At 39.1% G+C, this 16586-nt stretch overlaps 1 protein-coding gene across 7 annotated transcripts in view; it reads left to right on the top strand.

Annotated features, from left to right (window-relative positions):
- The window catches only part of LOC131421878 (sodium/hydrogen exchanger 9B2), an 83508-nt gene that overhangs the window by 53798 nt on the left and 13124 nt on the right, over window positions 1-16586 (top strand). For all 7 annotated transcript variants that reach the window (XM_058568784.1, XM_058568783.1, XM_058568780.1 and 4 more), the window contains 5 exons: window positions 3742-3884; window positions 4967-5094; window positions 6334-6509; window positions 9540-9646; window positions 12021-12170. In XM_058568784.1, coding sequence (XP_058424767.1) covers window positions 3742-3884; window positions 4967-5094; window positions 6334-6509; window positions 9540-9646; window positions 12021-12170 — 704 coding nt within the window. The remainder of the gene's footprint in view (window positions 1-3741; window positions 3885-4966; window positions 5095-6333; window positions 6510-9539; window positions 9647-12020; window positions 12171-16586) is intronic.

Raw genomic sequence — 16586 nt, 5'->3', positions numbered from 1 at the left:
AATGACCTTGGATCTTGTTAAAATGCAGATTCTAATTAAGTAGATCTGGGGAGGGGCCTGAGATTCTACATTTCTAATAAGCTCAAAGATTACACTTTCCATAGCAAAATCATAAGTTTTCAAACCTGGCTGCACATAGGAATCATCTGGGGAATTTCTTTAAAAGCTGATGCCTAGGACCCACCCCAGAGATTCTGAACTAATTGGTATGAAGTAGCCCTGAGCATCAGAATTTTTAAAAGCTCCCCAGGTGATTCTAATATGCAACCTACGTTGAGGCCTACTGTTTTAGATGCCATGAAAACGCCCTTTATGCCTCATCCTTTTTTCTACTCTGTGCCTATTATTGCAACAAGCAAAATACACCATGTTGCAAAATGATAAAGCCTTGGGCTTTGTGATCACATGAAATCTCCTGAGGTGACTGAAACCATTCTTAAAGGTCACATACATGAATGTCTTACCATCCCTTTCTATAGTGTTACGCTGTGACAGAGAAAAAAGTTTACTGGCGCTTATTGTATTAGAGCCAGTATCTAAAACTGAAACATTATCTGAATCCATAAAGAAGACTTGTTGAGACAGACATGTGTGATGATTGCCTATTCTATATTTTTAAGAGTTCATTGAAATAATTGCCAGAGATGGAGGATGAAGGAGCATTTTTTGTCCCCGAAATGAATGTGAAAATATAATTTTCCTGGGACACTGTTTCCTTTGCTGATGGTCTTGGTTGATGGAAGTTTTTTCAGTAATGATTTGCTTCAAAATAACTTGATAGTAAATGAAATAAGATTGGCCATGTCCTGATAATTTTTGCATGTTTTAAAAAATTCCCATAATACAAATTAAGAAGAATACTCCTTATCAAAGAAGGTATTTTTTTCTCCACAACCAAGGGAAAGCCCCCCGCCTGGTGGGCTCAGAGGCAAGAAGGGGACACCTGCCAAACACAGTCAGGTAGCCATGTCAACCCAGACCATCGGCAAAAGAAACAGTGTCCCAGGGAAATTTTTTCACCTTCATCTCAGGAATAAAATATGCCCCTTCGTTCTCCCCTAAAACTCCAAAAAAAAAACTCTTAACATATTTTTGAGTTCTTGTTAGACTATTATTCCTTTTGATGTCAGGTAATTATATGCTATAATTAATTTAGGGCTCATTTAGATTCATGTTTTAAGTTTCAGTAGAGAACTGTTGACATTAATAAAATGTAAGGTTAGTGCAGCATTTTTGACTGGTAATTCATTAATATCTATAAAAATGATATACACTTGTACCCTGAAGCCTAAAATTCCCACTGCTAGGAATTGTTCTATGGATATACTTGCACAAACCTACAAATATGTAAGCTCCGTATGGACAAGGACCATGTTGGTGTAGCTCACCTCTGTATTCCCAGGGTAGAGTAAGGGTCTGGCATGTAGTCAGCACTTAGTAAACACTCAATGTATGAACTCTGCTCATTTCAGCACTCTTTGTAATGAAAAATTTGAAAAGTTCCTTCAAGTCCACTAATTAGTCCAAAAATCATGGTACTTCACGGGGCCAGTCCGGTGGCGCAAGCGGTTAAGTGCGCGTGCTCCGCTGCAGCGACCTGGGGTTCGCAGGTTCGGATCCCGGGCGCGCACCGACGCACCGCTTGTCAAGCCATGCTGTGGCGGCGTCCCATATAAAGTAGAGGAAGATGGGCACAGATGTTAGCTCAGGGCCAGTCTTCCTCAGAAAAAAGAGGAGGATTGCCATCAGATGTTAGCTCAGGGCTAATCTTCCTCACAAAAAAAAAAATTATGGTACTTCCAAACAATGAGATACTATTGCAACTATTAAAAAAGAACAAGGCAAATATTTATGTGCTTCAATGAGAGTATGTCTGGGATATGTTGTTAAGTGGGAAAAAAAAACAGATTATACAATGGTGTTTATTTATTTATTTATTTATTGTGAGGAAGGTCAGCCCTGAGTAACATCCATGCTAATCCTTCTCTTTTTGCTGAGGAAGACCGGCTCTGAGCTCACATCTGTCACCAATCCTCCTCCTTTTTTTTTTTCCCCCCAAAGCCCCAGTAGATAGTTGTATGTCATAGTTGCACATCCTTCTAGTTGTTGTATGTGGGACGTGGCCTCAGCATGGCCAGAGAAGTGGAGCGTCGGTGTGCCCCCGGGATCCGGACCTGGGCCGCCAGTAGCGGAGCACGTGCACTTAACTGCTAAGCCACGGGGCCAGCCCTATACAATGGTGTTTACATGTGCTCCCATTTGTGTCCAGTGCAAAAGAGCACACACACACACATACACACGGAGAGGCATGCTTTAATAGCCATAGAAACTTTCTGGAAGGGCACAGAAGACCCTTAACAGTGGAAACCTTAGGGGAATGAAGGTGGAAAGTTGCAGTTGGGGTAGGGCATGTACTGGTCACTTTACGTTGTCTGTAATGATTTAATTTTACCTTGAATATACATTATTATTCTTTTAAAAACTGTTATTGTAGGTTAGTTCATACTTTCAAAAATTCTAGAAAGACCGTGACTGCAGAATCCGTAACTTCTTCTAGATTCAATGGCAGTAATGAGAAATGCCTGGAAGAGATGCTTCCTTGCGTGACAGCATCTGGAACAAGTCACAAAAAGCTATGCTTGTAACTCCTCTCTATTCTCGTAGCTTACCTACAAAACAACTCAACTTTAGTAAATTTGCTTAGTCCTTTAAAGTATGGTGCTTATAAGGACATGGTAAGAAGAGAGTTCTGCTGAAGAATAATGGAGTATAAACACCTCTCAATCTCTAACAAGAAATCTTTCCCTTTGTGTGGGCGTGTGGAATCAATGAGGACAGAATTCCCTCACTAACTACCCAGCTTCCTCAGGCACACTCAACTACTTGCAGTTCCCAGAATGGGTCACACTTTTTCTTCATACCTTGGAAGAAACTGTTATCTCTTCCAGAAACTTCTCCACTTCCTCAGCCCCTCCTTATCCCCCTTCCCCTTCTTTGGGCCCTCTGACTCACTCCTCCTTGTCGTAGCTTATATAACACCTCCTCATGCTTCCATAAAATTGAGATTTCCCCCCTAGAGGCTGAAAGCTTGTTGAGGGATAGTGCTGAGCCTTTGTCATTGTGATGTCTCTAACACCTACTGCAGTGTCTCGAGTTCTGAAGGCCTTGATAAGTGTCAAGTGGCTGAGTGAAAGAACAGTCGCCAGCTGACATGACAGAGCAGTGTCCATGTCATTATAACTCACTTCTAAGCCTTTGCAAAGCAGGTTATGTGCTTTTTTATTAAATTATCTGGTTTGAAAATAGGTAAAATGGAGCCCATATAGGTATTCATTGATATTTAAAGTAATCTGACATGGTAAATAATTTCAGGAGCTTTCTGCTGTTTGCACACAAAGCGATGATTGAATTGGGCATTGTATTAAAACATTTTGTGTTTAGAATTTGATCACACTTTCTATCCAAATACTGCACCTTGTTTCTCCCTTTCAGATTAAGTTATTTAGGAATTATTAATTACTCTAATCTTCCATTTTTATCTGCATATTAAAGCCTTATCTCCTCTAATTTATCATTTTTAAATTTTTTCTTTAAAAGTTTGACATAGTTTCATCTAAGGACTAAGCATAAAAGAAGTTGTTTCTGGGATTATAATCTTGGGATAGTCTCTTCCACATCTAAAGTGCTGAAAATGTTTTCTGTGTTTGAAAACTAAAGAGTTGTTTGACTTCTCCATTCGAGGCATGCTGCTTGCTGGATTTCTCATCAGAAATATCCCTGTCATCAGTGATAACGTGCAGATCAAGCACAAGTGGTCTTCCACTTTGAGGAGCATAGCGCTGTCCATCATATTGGTTCGTGCTGGCCTTGGGCTTGATCCACAGGTATTGCAGTGTAAATTTCTACTTATTGACTAGGAATTTTGTTCCTCCGATACTACAAGAATTTACAATCACTGAGCTTTTAGGACACTTGGCACAGCGTTCTCAAGAAAAGAGTGGAATTTATTTCATGCAGGACTATCCCCAAAAGATGTTCCCATACTCTTTCTTGGAGAAAGGTGGAGTTACTGTCTATCTGGGGACAGCACCAGGAATAAAGGCTCCCCTTTTCTCTGACAGAGATATAGGCCATAGTTATAAATAATGGTCACCGAGTGAGAAGACATCATATTTTTGGTGTACAAAGCCCTATTCAAGTGTTTAGGGCTAATCATGCTGGCTCAGGAAACTGCCTAGCATATAGAATGAGTCTCAAGTATGGTTTTTTCATGTATGCTTTTGAATGCAGGAATGAATGTTCTTGGGGATGGTCTTTACCTTAGGTTCATTCCACGGCCAAAAATTATACATCAGGCTAACACCGAGAGGGTTAAATCAGCTAGCGTGGAGATTATGAGCACAGACTCTGGAATCAACCTGCCTGGGTTCAAACCTAGCTCCACAACTCACCAGTTTCATGATCTTGGGCAAATGACTTTAATTCGTGCCTTTTTAGATGAGGACATCTAAAGAAATAGTGATAATATTATCACCTATGCCATAGAGTTGCTATGAGGACTAATAACCCAACTCTAAAATGCTTGGAACACTGAAATGTTTGTTAAATAAAACTCATTACCTGGAGGGCCGGCCCCGTGGCTTAGCGGTTAAGTGCGCGCACTCCGCTGCTGGCGGCCCGGGTTTGGATCCTGGGCGCGCACCGACGCACTGCTTCTCCGGCCATGCTGAGGCCACGTTCCACATACAGCAACTAGAAGGATGTGCAGCTATGACATACAACTGTCTACTGGGGCTTTGGGGGAAAAAAATAAATTAATTCAACAAAAAAAAAAAACAACTCATTACCTGGAAAATTCATGATGGATGATCCAGACATGGTCTGAATAGTGAAGAAAAAGCGTTTAATGTCATTTTCTCTGCGTGTCTTTAGAGGGTTATTTAGTGTGTCTGTTTTTATATTTCAGGCCCTGAGGAAGTTGAAGGGAGTCTGTGTAAGATTATCCATGGGTCCCTGTCTTGTGGAGGCATGCTCATCTGCCCTTCTTGCCCACTTCCTAATGGGTTTACCATGGCAATGGGGATTTATACTGGGGTAATGATTTTTCTTTGTTGTGTGAAAATATGCACGGACATTTAGGACTTTCTCTGATTCTATACAACAGAATGCATAATAGCATTTCCTTAAAGACATCAGAAAATACAACATAGATATTCCAGCGTAATATTATAACTATTAATATACTAGCATATAAATATTATAATTTCAAAACATAGGATATGTCTTTGTAGGTGCTAACTTTTATGGTGATTATAATAATTTAAACTATTGAGGAAGTAATGGACTTTTACCTAGGCTTGATTCCATGCTGGTGAGAGACATGCCGGATCTCCCCTCAAAGTCTGTACAAAGGATAATGAGTACTCAGCAGTGATCAGCACCTAGCACTGTTCTCCTCCTCCTCCTGTCACCAGGCTGTTGTGATTACGTGGTTCTGCTCTCTCTTCCTTCTGCTGTCAGTTCTTACTTCTAACGGTTAAGAGCCATGAGAATTAAATAAATATGGAAGTGCTTAGTAAGAATTGAGTGCTAATAAGTAGGTGAGAAGTAAGAAATTCTTACTTCTCATGGTTAAGACTCTGGAGCTATACTGCCTGGATTCAAATTCTTGCTCTGTGACTTTCCAGTATGTGATCTTTGGCAAGTTACTTAATCTCTCTGTGCCTCCATTTCCTCACTGGCAAAATGAAGATAATGATTGTGGCTACCTCATGGGGTTGTTGTGAGGATTAAATTAGTTAGTATATGTAAAGTGCTTAAAATGGTTTTAGGCACATAGTGAGCTTCATAAATGCTTTCTGCTCTCCTGCTGCTGCCACCATCAGTGTCACTGTCACTGTCACTATGGCCTTGCCCTTCTAATCTGTTGTCTGATTTTACATGCTAAGTCCCGATAGAATGCCTTGCATCACTGGATTCCAAGCCAGAAAGTGCATGGCTGTGTTTTCCAAACCTCCTGCCATGAATGTTTTGTTTAGAGAAAAGGTGGATTCCTGGGGCCCAACCCCATTAAGTCTTCCATACCACCCATAAACACGAATTTCAGACAATCTGTGTAGTCTTGATGCAAGTTGTCCCTAGCCACACTCTGAAGAAGCGCTCTGTAGAACTTGGATGTGTGCATGTGTTTCTGGTTTGGGACTTCTTTGCCCCTGAAAGACTGTAATTGTCTAAAGTGTAGCCTCTAAAAGAGTAGAGGTTATTATAATTTCAATAATAATAGTAATAATGAGTAAGATGCTGTCATAAATATTGAAAGTGCTGCCTGCTTAGTTTTGTCTTAGGTGCTGTATCTCCGGCTGTCGTGGTGCCTTCAATGCTCCTTTTGCAGGAAGGAGGCTATGGTGTTGACAAAGGTGTCCCAACCTTACTCATGGCTGCTGGCAGCCTTGACGACATTCTGGCCATCACTGGCTTCAACACGTGCTTGGGCATGGCCTTTTCCACAGGTAAGCTGGCCAGTTCACACGCGCTGTGCTCTGGTGCTCTAGGGACATGGGTTACCATGCTGCAAGAGTGCGCGCTTGCTTGATAATTGATTACGGCAAATTAAAATAGAGAAAGCAACTCCAAGAGTTAGTTCTGTACCTAAGAGGACCCGGTGGCTTCCTGTCTTTGCTCCCGTCACCCCCTAGACCTCGAGTGCTCCAGTACTGTGGTCGGTGCACGAGGGGGACTCAACCCAGCAGAGCTGAGAGAAGGACGAGAACAGCTTCTGCATGGAGGCCTCTGGGAAAGCCCACCCTGGGAGACTTCACACAAGGGATGAGCAGGTTTTTCAATGAGCACAAATGACAGAGCAGTCCAAGTGGAAGGAGCAATTTCTGTTCTCTCATCTTTAACATTTTATGGGTAATAACAGCAAGGATTTTAATGGGTATCTTATTAATACTTAATAAGTGTCTGATACAGACGTATTTTGTTTTAAGTAATAATAACAGAGGAACTTAAGGCATTTTTTCCCTACTGTTATTCAACACCTTTGGCATAGCACATGTTTAAGTTCACTTTTAATCTGTTTTCAAGATTGGAAGATTTTGCAATAGGATTTGCAAATTTGCAAATAGGATTTGCAATTTCCTATTATTGACAAAATATAATTGTAGCCTGAGTTTAGCTTCAGATTATTTAATGGGAACACCTTCTTAGAAAGTCATGCATTCTCAGTCTCTCCGCCCCATGGTTATCTTCCCATTTTATGATTGATGCCGATTACCTAGAATCTCACCTCTTCCCATGACCCCAAAGTCGCCTTACATCTAGTCCCTGCCATGTATCACTGGTAAATTAATCTTCTCAAAGCATTGTTTTTATAATGTTACTTTCTGGTTCAAGAACAATGAGGATTCTCTATTACCTGTTAGGTCAAATCCACACTCTTGTCTCTATTTTAGCTCTACTGTACCTGTCCAATGATATGTTCTCACTGCTTTCCTGGTATACACCTTTAAAACAATGGTTCTCAGCCTCAGCTGCCCACTAGAATTACCTGGGGAGTTTTAAAAAATACTCATATGTGGGCCCTACCTTAGACCAATTAAATCATAATCTTTGGGAATGGAAACCATGCTTTAGAGCAACAGAGTTTGCATTAAAATCACAGAGGAGGAGGAAGAGCAGGGTCAGTGAGGGCAACAGGGAGGATCTACTGGGGTTTTCATAATCTGGGGGTGGGGCTGTGGCTAGCTTGAAGAACCTTCCTATTCAACAATGCTATGTACACTCTACCCTGCCCACTAAATGTAGTCCTTCTACCATTTGGATGGGAACTACCTGAACCTCTTTAAAATGTGGATCCCATGCCCAGCCAGACTTACTGCATCAGAATTTTCAGAAGTGGGGCCCAAGAAGTCTTTTTTTCTTTTAAACAACCTTACTATATAGGAGACTGAAAGTAATTAGCTACTTTCTCACATTTGTAGTAAATTATTTACTGTAATAGCTTGTGAAGTATGCTATTATCACAGATAGATGCTTTTGACAGTCACACTATTACCTAACAGTTAATATTAGCTAGCTAAATTTAGCTAGCTGTCCTAGCTAAATAAAATTACTACAGAAGTTTTATTTTTTTAAATAAGGGAGATGATTGAAACTGTAGGGGAGGAAAAACTATTTCGCTCTGCCCATCTTGGGTTCGTTGGATGGGTCCCTGTAAATCAGACTGATGAGAGACAGACTAACAAGAGAAAAACAGTTTATTAATATGTGCATCATGCTTACACAAGCCCTCAGTAATGAGTAACTCAAAGGGGTGGTCAGAATTTGGGTTTATTCAGCATGTTAGGAAAGAACAATAATTTTGTGGAGAAGTATAAGACAAAGGAAAAGCACTTTGAGCTTCTAGAAGCAGCAAATTGTGGGAAGGCAAATATCTGGGGAACTAATGGTAGATAAGGGCTGGTTTTAGCAAGGATTGTGATGTGGATTCCTCTGATGCTGTCTCAGGGCTGATCAGGGTCCGTAAGGGTCCCAAGTTGTCTCAGTGATTAACTTCGGTCCTTCCTGGTAGAGAGAGGAGGAGACACCTTTACAAATTTATGTCCTGATTTTGGACAAATAGTGGTGGGGGCAGGGAGATTTTCTTGTATCTGTTTCTTCTCAATTGTGTTCAGCTCAAAATAATTCTTATCCCCAAGTGGTATATTTGGGGTGACGTATTCTGTACTCTAAAACACAATTACAAGAAACCACAATAACTAGTTAGTACATTTTTTCTTAGAACAGTGTGTGAAGAAGGACTTTATGTGTTGAGCAACTTTAATATAATTTTCTGCACAATGTGCTAACAAAGATTTTTTAAAGTTTCCTAAGTTCTGAATGCTATGGGGGAAAATATAGGTTCTACTTACCTCTGTGTTATGATATTTCAAAGAAGCTAAGTACCAAATAAAGATTCTTCTAAGAGCAATTTCAAAAAGAATTTGTTTCCAGGTTTGCTGTTAGAATAAACATTTGAGAAGAAATGAGTCCTCTATACTCATCATAATAAGAAAAGATTCTTGATTTTAATTGCCAAATTCTTAAGTTACTGTATTCTGTACATATCAAAGCTAAGAAAATCAGTGTACATTTATAATTTAAAAATCAGGCTCTTAAATGACTGTTTGAAAACTAGATCTGTCTTCTCACCCAGCCTATGTATATCATACCAATTAGCTCTAAATTATGAATTTTATCTTTCATATTTTCTTAGGTCCTTCAAGTAAATTTTTTTGAAGTCAACATACAAAAGAGTGCACAAATCATAGTTTATACCTATTTTGAAATTTATCTCCAATAATATGCATACCTTTCTCATAAGATAGGCCCATTTTATTAGACATCTTGAGTCACATATATTTAAGAATGTGGAGAGCGGGAAATATTTGTAAACTTTTCCTTCTGTGTAGTTAGATGCTTTATGTGATGATTGAAGTCAAGCCTGTGTGTTTACGGATTTAGAGTTCTGACTGCAGATTTTTTTTATGTGTTTTTAGGCTCCATGGTTTTTAGTGTCCTCAGAGGCGTTCTGGAGGTAGTAATTGCTGTGGCAGCTGGGTCTCTTGTTGGATTTTTTGTTCAGTACTTTCCAAGCAGTGACCAGGTAAAAGAAACCATCTGTGAGAGAGTTGTGCGCTAAAATGTCATTGGAAAAACATTCTGGAACAGTCCCCTCAAAGCCCATGTGAAGGACATGCATTAGAAAATGGTCCCCCCATTTTAAATCTGCTTACTGCTGTATCAGTGCTGTCTATGAGATTTATGAAGAGAGCTAAATGTCTAAGATTTTAATGCAGTCTTGGAATTTATTTCTCTAATTTATATTCTGTATACTTCAAATTTCACTGTAAAACATCAATTCCAAAATAGTAGAATATGCAAATCTTATTTTTAAAATTAATTAATTTTTAATTTTTATTTTATTATTATTCCTAATACTCAAATCAAGATATAAAATGGCTTTTTGGGCCCCCTTTTTTAGTGTCAAAATACCTTAAATTCTAATACTATCAAATAGATAGACTTTAACATCTTATTAAAATATAGTCTATTTTGGGGGCCAACCTAGTGCCATAGCGGTGCCACTTTGGTGCTCCACTTTGGTGGCCTGGTTCGCCGGTTCGGATCCTGGGTGCGGAGCTACACACCACTCATCAAGCCATGTTGAGGGGCCGTGCCACATAGAGCAATTAAAAGGATGTACAACTATGACGTACAATCTGGGGCTTTGGGGAGAAAAAAAGGAAAGAGGGAGGAAGATTAGCAAATGATGTTAGCTCAGGGCCAATCTTCCTCAAAAAAAAAATATATATATATAGTCTATTTCTCACCAAGGAGATCGAAGTTCTTTACTGTACACAGTGATTTCTTAATTATTTCCCTTTACCTTTTTTAGTCTCTTATGATAAACATATAAAAATTTTTTCTTTTCTAGAAGAATTGGCATTATTTTGAGATTTCAGAGCATTTTGAATGGAATTCAAACCTTAATTAAAGTAGAGCTTTAATTAAGAAAATTAATATTTCCATTATCAGAATGTATGTTGATTTGAATTTTTATTGTGCTCCAAAAAACTCCAGGTAAAATTGTCTGTAAAAGATTTCATGAATGCATAAAAGAAAATTATAGTATTTTCTAATTATACAATACAATAAAAAGAAAAATGATGGCTTACATTTTGTTGCTTACTGTATATAAAACGGTGTGATAAGTTCAGTGAAGTACCACTGTGTTCAGTAGGGCAGCTACATGCGGCTATAGCAGATTCAGAACATTTCCAGAGACAGTACAGATATAGAAATTTCCATCATCACTGAATGTTCTGTTGGGAAGCACTGATCTGGTGCAATCCACACAATAACCCGTGAAGAGAGTGCTATTAATATGGCCATTTTACTGCCGAGGAAATTGAGGCTCAAAGAGAGGTGACTTGAGCAAGGCCATGTAGCTAGAAAGCAGTGGAGTCGGGAATGAACTCAGTTCATCCACCGCCAGAGCCTGCGTGCCTCCAGGTCAAGCCCCTCTGAGGACCTGCTGGCTTCCAAAGTGCTCGAGAAGTTTAAAGGCTGAACAGGGAAAAGTCAAGAGGAAGAGGTACACATTTCTTAGAGTTTAAAAATCAACAACAACAAACTACTCTCAGCCTGTAGTCTCTTAGAGCTTCTTGGTATTCAAAGATTTAAAAAGAAAAACCAGGCCCGGCCCGTGGCTTAATGGTTAAGTGCGCACGCTCCGCTACTGGCGGCCCGGGTTCGGATCCCGGGTGCGCACCGACGCACGTTTCTCCGGCCATGCTGAGGCCGCGTCCCACATACAGCAACTAGAAGGGTGTGCAACTATGACATACAACTATCTACTGGGGCTCTGGGGAAAAAAAAAAAAAGGAGGAGGATTGGCAATAGATGTTAGCTCAGAGCCGGTCTTCCTCAGCAAAAAGAGGAGGATTAGCACGGATGTTAGCTCAGGGCTGATCTTCCTCACCAAAAAAAAAATAATAATAAAAAGAAAAAGAAAAACCAGGAGACCATCACATTAGAGAGTAAACAGAGAGCCTAAAAATAGTAGAGATATCATATCTTTAAGCTTCAAAAAACCCTGTGATGTAACTGCTTTCAGGGAGGAGGAAACAAAGCGTGGAGAGGCTAAGTAATGTGGCCACATGGCCAATGGTGTGAAAGAGCTCCAGTTTAACCCTGATCTCTCTGGCTGCAAAGCTCATGCACCTTTTTCTGCTATTCCTTTCAGCCCCATGAAATTCTGCAGAGGAGGCTCACTGGTGTTCCCGAAAGAGGAACCTAACGTTTGTACCTGTGCTACCTCTACTTCTGCTAATGAAAGAAAGTAAATGTTGTGTCGTGCATTTATGTGCACAGACACAGACACTGTTATTTTCTACTAAGTCCTGAATATGTAAAAATCAATAACTAGAAATAGTTCTCGGAAATACTTGAGCTGACCCAGCTTTTTCCTCCTCAAGGACAGACTTGTGTGGAAGCGGGCATGCCTTGTCCTGGGGCTCTCTGTGCTGGCCGTGTTCAGCAGTGTGTACTTTGGTTTCCCTGGGTCAGGAGGACTGTGCACACTGGTCATGGCTTTCCTTGCAGGCGTGGGATGGACCAGTGAAAAGGTGAATTTCAATTTAACTTCTTCTCGTGACTGCTTTCTGATCAGATTAATTTTTTTTCGGGTACTTTCGTAATATCAAATTAATAAAATTATTTAATCATAAAATCTATTTTCTATGCATATACAAATGTATGACCAAATGCACACACGCACTTCCTTTTTTCCCCTTACATACTGATCTATAACTTTATGTCTTTACTTAACATCTATCATGATTATATTTCCATGGTGCCTTCTTCATTCTTTGTAAGGGCTGCAGAGTACTGCATCATATAGCTGTACTGTACTTTATTTATGCAGTCTCCTGGTTAAATTCAGTTTAACAAACATTTAAACTGTTTCTAGTTTTCTGCTAAGACAAAAAGTGCGTCAATAAAATATCCTTACATATACAATATTTCATAGACTCTAAGACACTATCAAGCCTAAGAAGCACCATTATTTTACACGCTACCAAGAGAGAAAAAGAATACTGCCAATGAAACTATGACATGACATCCTAGTTTCATAAATGTTTAAATGTGAAAAAGGATGTGTCTTAAAATCAACAAAATATGGCATATCTTTGAGTTTATCTATAGGATAAATTTCTAGAAATAGGATTTCTCTATGAGAGAGTATGCACATTGATATTTTTGATAGTATCAATTTGCCCTTTTAAATGGCTGTACCAATTTATATTCCCACCAACAGTATGTGAGAGGATCTGTTTTTCTGATCTGAATATTTTCTATCTTCAGATATTTTGCTAATCTGATAGGTGAAAAATGTATCTCATTATTGATCTGATTTGATTTCTTTACAAGTGAAGCTAATCATCTTGTCATACATTAGCCAGTTTGTTCAAAAGCCTGTGCCCATTTTTTATGATTTTTTCCTTACTGATTTTCAAGATCATTAAGATTATTCGTTTCTTTTATATATATTATGGAAATTAGCTGGTTGCCATTTATTTATTTTAATTTCAAGGTACATTTTTATGGATCTGGACTTGACAGGATCATATACTATTCTGTTTCATGAAGAAATTAGGTGTAGGTGACCTAAACTAAATGCAGACACATCATTTGGGAAAACCGAAGACAACTGTTCAAAATAATTAAGCTTAAAATAATACCATATGGAAAACTACGTGTAGGTTATAAGTCTTGAGATTAGGTATGTGACATATTCTGTTAAATGGTCTCTGCAGAGATCTGTGGGACAGAATTTCACTTCATTTCAAAGAGCGTTCAGGGAGGAGGCTTTCACTCCCTCAGGGTGCGGTTCTCAAGTCAGGACCAGTGCAATTGTGAGTCCTCTTGCTTTAGAGGACGATGGATTGGTGGGGCTGCCTGGAGCCTTGTGTAGAGGAGGGTGTTGAGGCCACAGGAAAACGGGTTCAAATGGATTGGGCTTTGAGGGAAAGGAGAGTCTCTTTGAAACCCTGCTCTAGGCGCCAGCTGGGCATCTGGGGGTGCTGCCTCGTCATCAGGAGGCTTGGCTATAAGGCTTATTTCAGGTCTACTTTTTCTTTTCTTAGCAGCACCTATATTATTAAATTGTCCTTTCTGATTTCAAGTAACTTCACATCTGACAAGAGCAAAGCTCAGACGTAAACAGACTTCCTAGTATAAATTGGGTCCTCTTATCATCCCTCATCTCTCATAAACAGCTGCTTTTGTCAAAACATGTGTTTCTCCATGGCTTCCCTTTACTTGTGGGCCGAGGCAGGTGATCACACATCATTGGTCAGTCTTGGGTCTGATCTCAGCTCAGGACACAGGGCTGTGCTGCCTCCTCAGCTTCTCTGAGCGCTCACTGCTGTGTGTCTTCCAGCCTCACTCTTGAGCACTCTGATCTACTCCTTTGCCCCGGGACAGAGATCACAGTTGTCACTAGTGAGGGGACGCCCCTGCATGTGCATTGTGACGCTCCTCCAGCGTCTAGGAAGTTTGCCTGGCATTAGCATTTTACAAACCATCCCTTCCCTTCTTCATGGTAAACTTTTTTTAGCATTTAAAAAAATTAATTACCAAAAAGAATATTTTTTAGAATAAAGTTTGATTTCTGAGTATGAAAGCAGTATATGCTCATTGTAGAACTTGGAAAAAATTTTTAGAAGTCAGAAATAAAGGGAAAGAAAAAAATTATTTGTACTTCCTCCACCTAAGGCCAACAGCTCTGTAAACTAAATATTTTGGTTTATTTCCTTTCATTTATTCAACAGGAAAATTCTCAAATATGCTTGTAGTAAGTTTCTTCAAATTGAATTTTATAGTTAAATGCTTTCTGTTGTCACTTCTTTAAAAATCTTCAAAAATTACAACCAACTCATTATATTATACTGTCATGGGTGAAAAGAGGGAAGGGAACTAATAAATTTTTATTGCCACTCTCTATGGCCTTGTGCTAGGCCCTAAGTGGATATTCTCATTTATTTTCACAAAAAAAAAGCCTTTGAAAAAGTATTAACCATTTACATTTTATAGAGACTATAAGTCAGAAAGACTTAAATAACATGTCTAAGGTCACAAAATCAGAAGGTGGCACTGGGATTTAAGCTCAGGTTTATCTGACTCCAAAGTGACTTATGCTAACCATAATACAACAATAGCATCATTGTGCAGGGCACATTTTTATATTTTGACATCTATTTGAGTAACACATACCAAGTGTATTAAAAACATCATACTTCTAAACTTTGCAATTTAAGATTGTCTCTAAGTTAATGATAGGATAAAAAGATAAATAGTAAAAAGGAGCCATATCATTTGGAATACAGCATAAAAGAGTAGTTTTAGCAACAGGGAATTCAGGGGGAGACTGATGCCTACTGCAAGTGGACATTAGCTCTGGGCACAGACGACAAAGGCAGGATGGGAACTTTGGTCGGTTCCAATTACACGATTCTTCAGAAAAACTATGATGTATGTCATATAGAAAAGACTGTTATAAACCAAAACAAATCATCTATTTGTTTGCATTTCTCATAACTTTACCTGAATTGCCCGCAGCCCAGCTGCTTACATAGAAGGTCAATGTAATCCCACAACCCAGAGAGAGAACTAGGAGCCTTTTTTTTTCATATTCACCTCTGGTTACTCTCCTATATATGTCTCTTTATCTACACACAGACACACAGACACACAGACACACACACGTGGATGCACCATAAGCTTTTTAAAACCATTCTCTTATGGCTATATATTTAGATTATTTCCAGACTCTGCTATTTTAAATTATGCTAAAATCCAATATCATTTCCTTAGGGCAGATTCCTAATGCTAAATTTTTTGGGTCAGATAATGTGAACATTTTTAGGTTTTTGACACACATTACCAAACTGGTTGCTTTCTAGGGTTGTATCCATTTACTTTTCCACCAGTAATATGTGAAGTACCTATCTCATTACATCCTCATCAGCTTAGAATAGTGTTTATCAAACTTCAGCATCACCTGTAAGTCTTGTTAAATTGGATTTCTGGACCCCACCCCCCGAATTTCTGATTTAGTTAGACTACAGTGGGGCCTGAGAATGTGCACTTCTGATCAGTTCCCAGGTGATGCTGATGCTGCTTGCCTGGGGACCACACTTTGTGAAACACTGCCTTAGAATGTGATTGTTTTTAATCTTTAGCTTTACTGATAGTAAAAAGTGATATCTTGTTTTCTTTTATGCTTCCTTGATTAACAATAAAATTGAACACTTTTTCATATACTTAGACACTTGTATTTTTTTCTTTTTCTTTTGTCCATTATCTTCTGAAGTTGAATGTAATGATTATTGATCTGTAAGATACACACACATCTACCTATATGATAGCAGACCTTTGTGCCTTTTATTGTTCATTTTTAACACACAAATATCTTGTATTTTCACATGGTCAGATCTATCAATCTCTTATTATGACTTTTCCTCAACAGTTTTTTTTTCTTAAAGATCTCTTTCCTGGTGAAAGCTTACATGTTATCTCATTTATTCTTTACAGTAACCTTGAGAGGGACATATTAGGCCCATTTTACAAATCAGGGTGCCAAGGCCTGGAGATAGTAGATAGATTGCCTAAGGCCACCAAGCTAGTAAGTGGCAGAGCCAGGATGAAAACACACCGTTTGAGTAGATGAAAATGATTTCCTAAAGAAAGGTAAGAAAACGAATCTTCATTGAATCAGTTATGTGGCAGACACTCTCCATATCTTTCCTACTTCTGAAGGCACCAAACCAATGAGTCCAGGTTTTGGGCTGCTTTTCTTCCTTGTTCCATAGTATAGTGTAGGGTCTGAGCGCTCAGACTGCCTGGGTTAATCTCAGCCCCACGACTTAGTAGTTCTATGACCATGTACAAGGTATCTACCTTCTCAGTTCTCGATTTCTGTATCTCTAAAGTGGGGAATGATAATAGCAATAACTTCATAGAGTGGAGGATTGAGTGAA

The sequence above is a fragment of the Diceros bicornis genome, chromosome 25 (genome assembly GCF_020826845.1).
Source record: "Diceros bicornis minor isolate mBicDic1 chromosome 25, mDicBic1.mat.cur, whole genome shotgun sequence".
NCBI lineage: Eukaryota > Metazoa > Chordata > Mammalia > Perissodactyla > Rhinocerotidae > Diceros > Diceros bicornis.
Note: the sequence above shows the minus strand (reverse complement) of the source record. Positions and strands in the feature narration are given on the sequence as shown.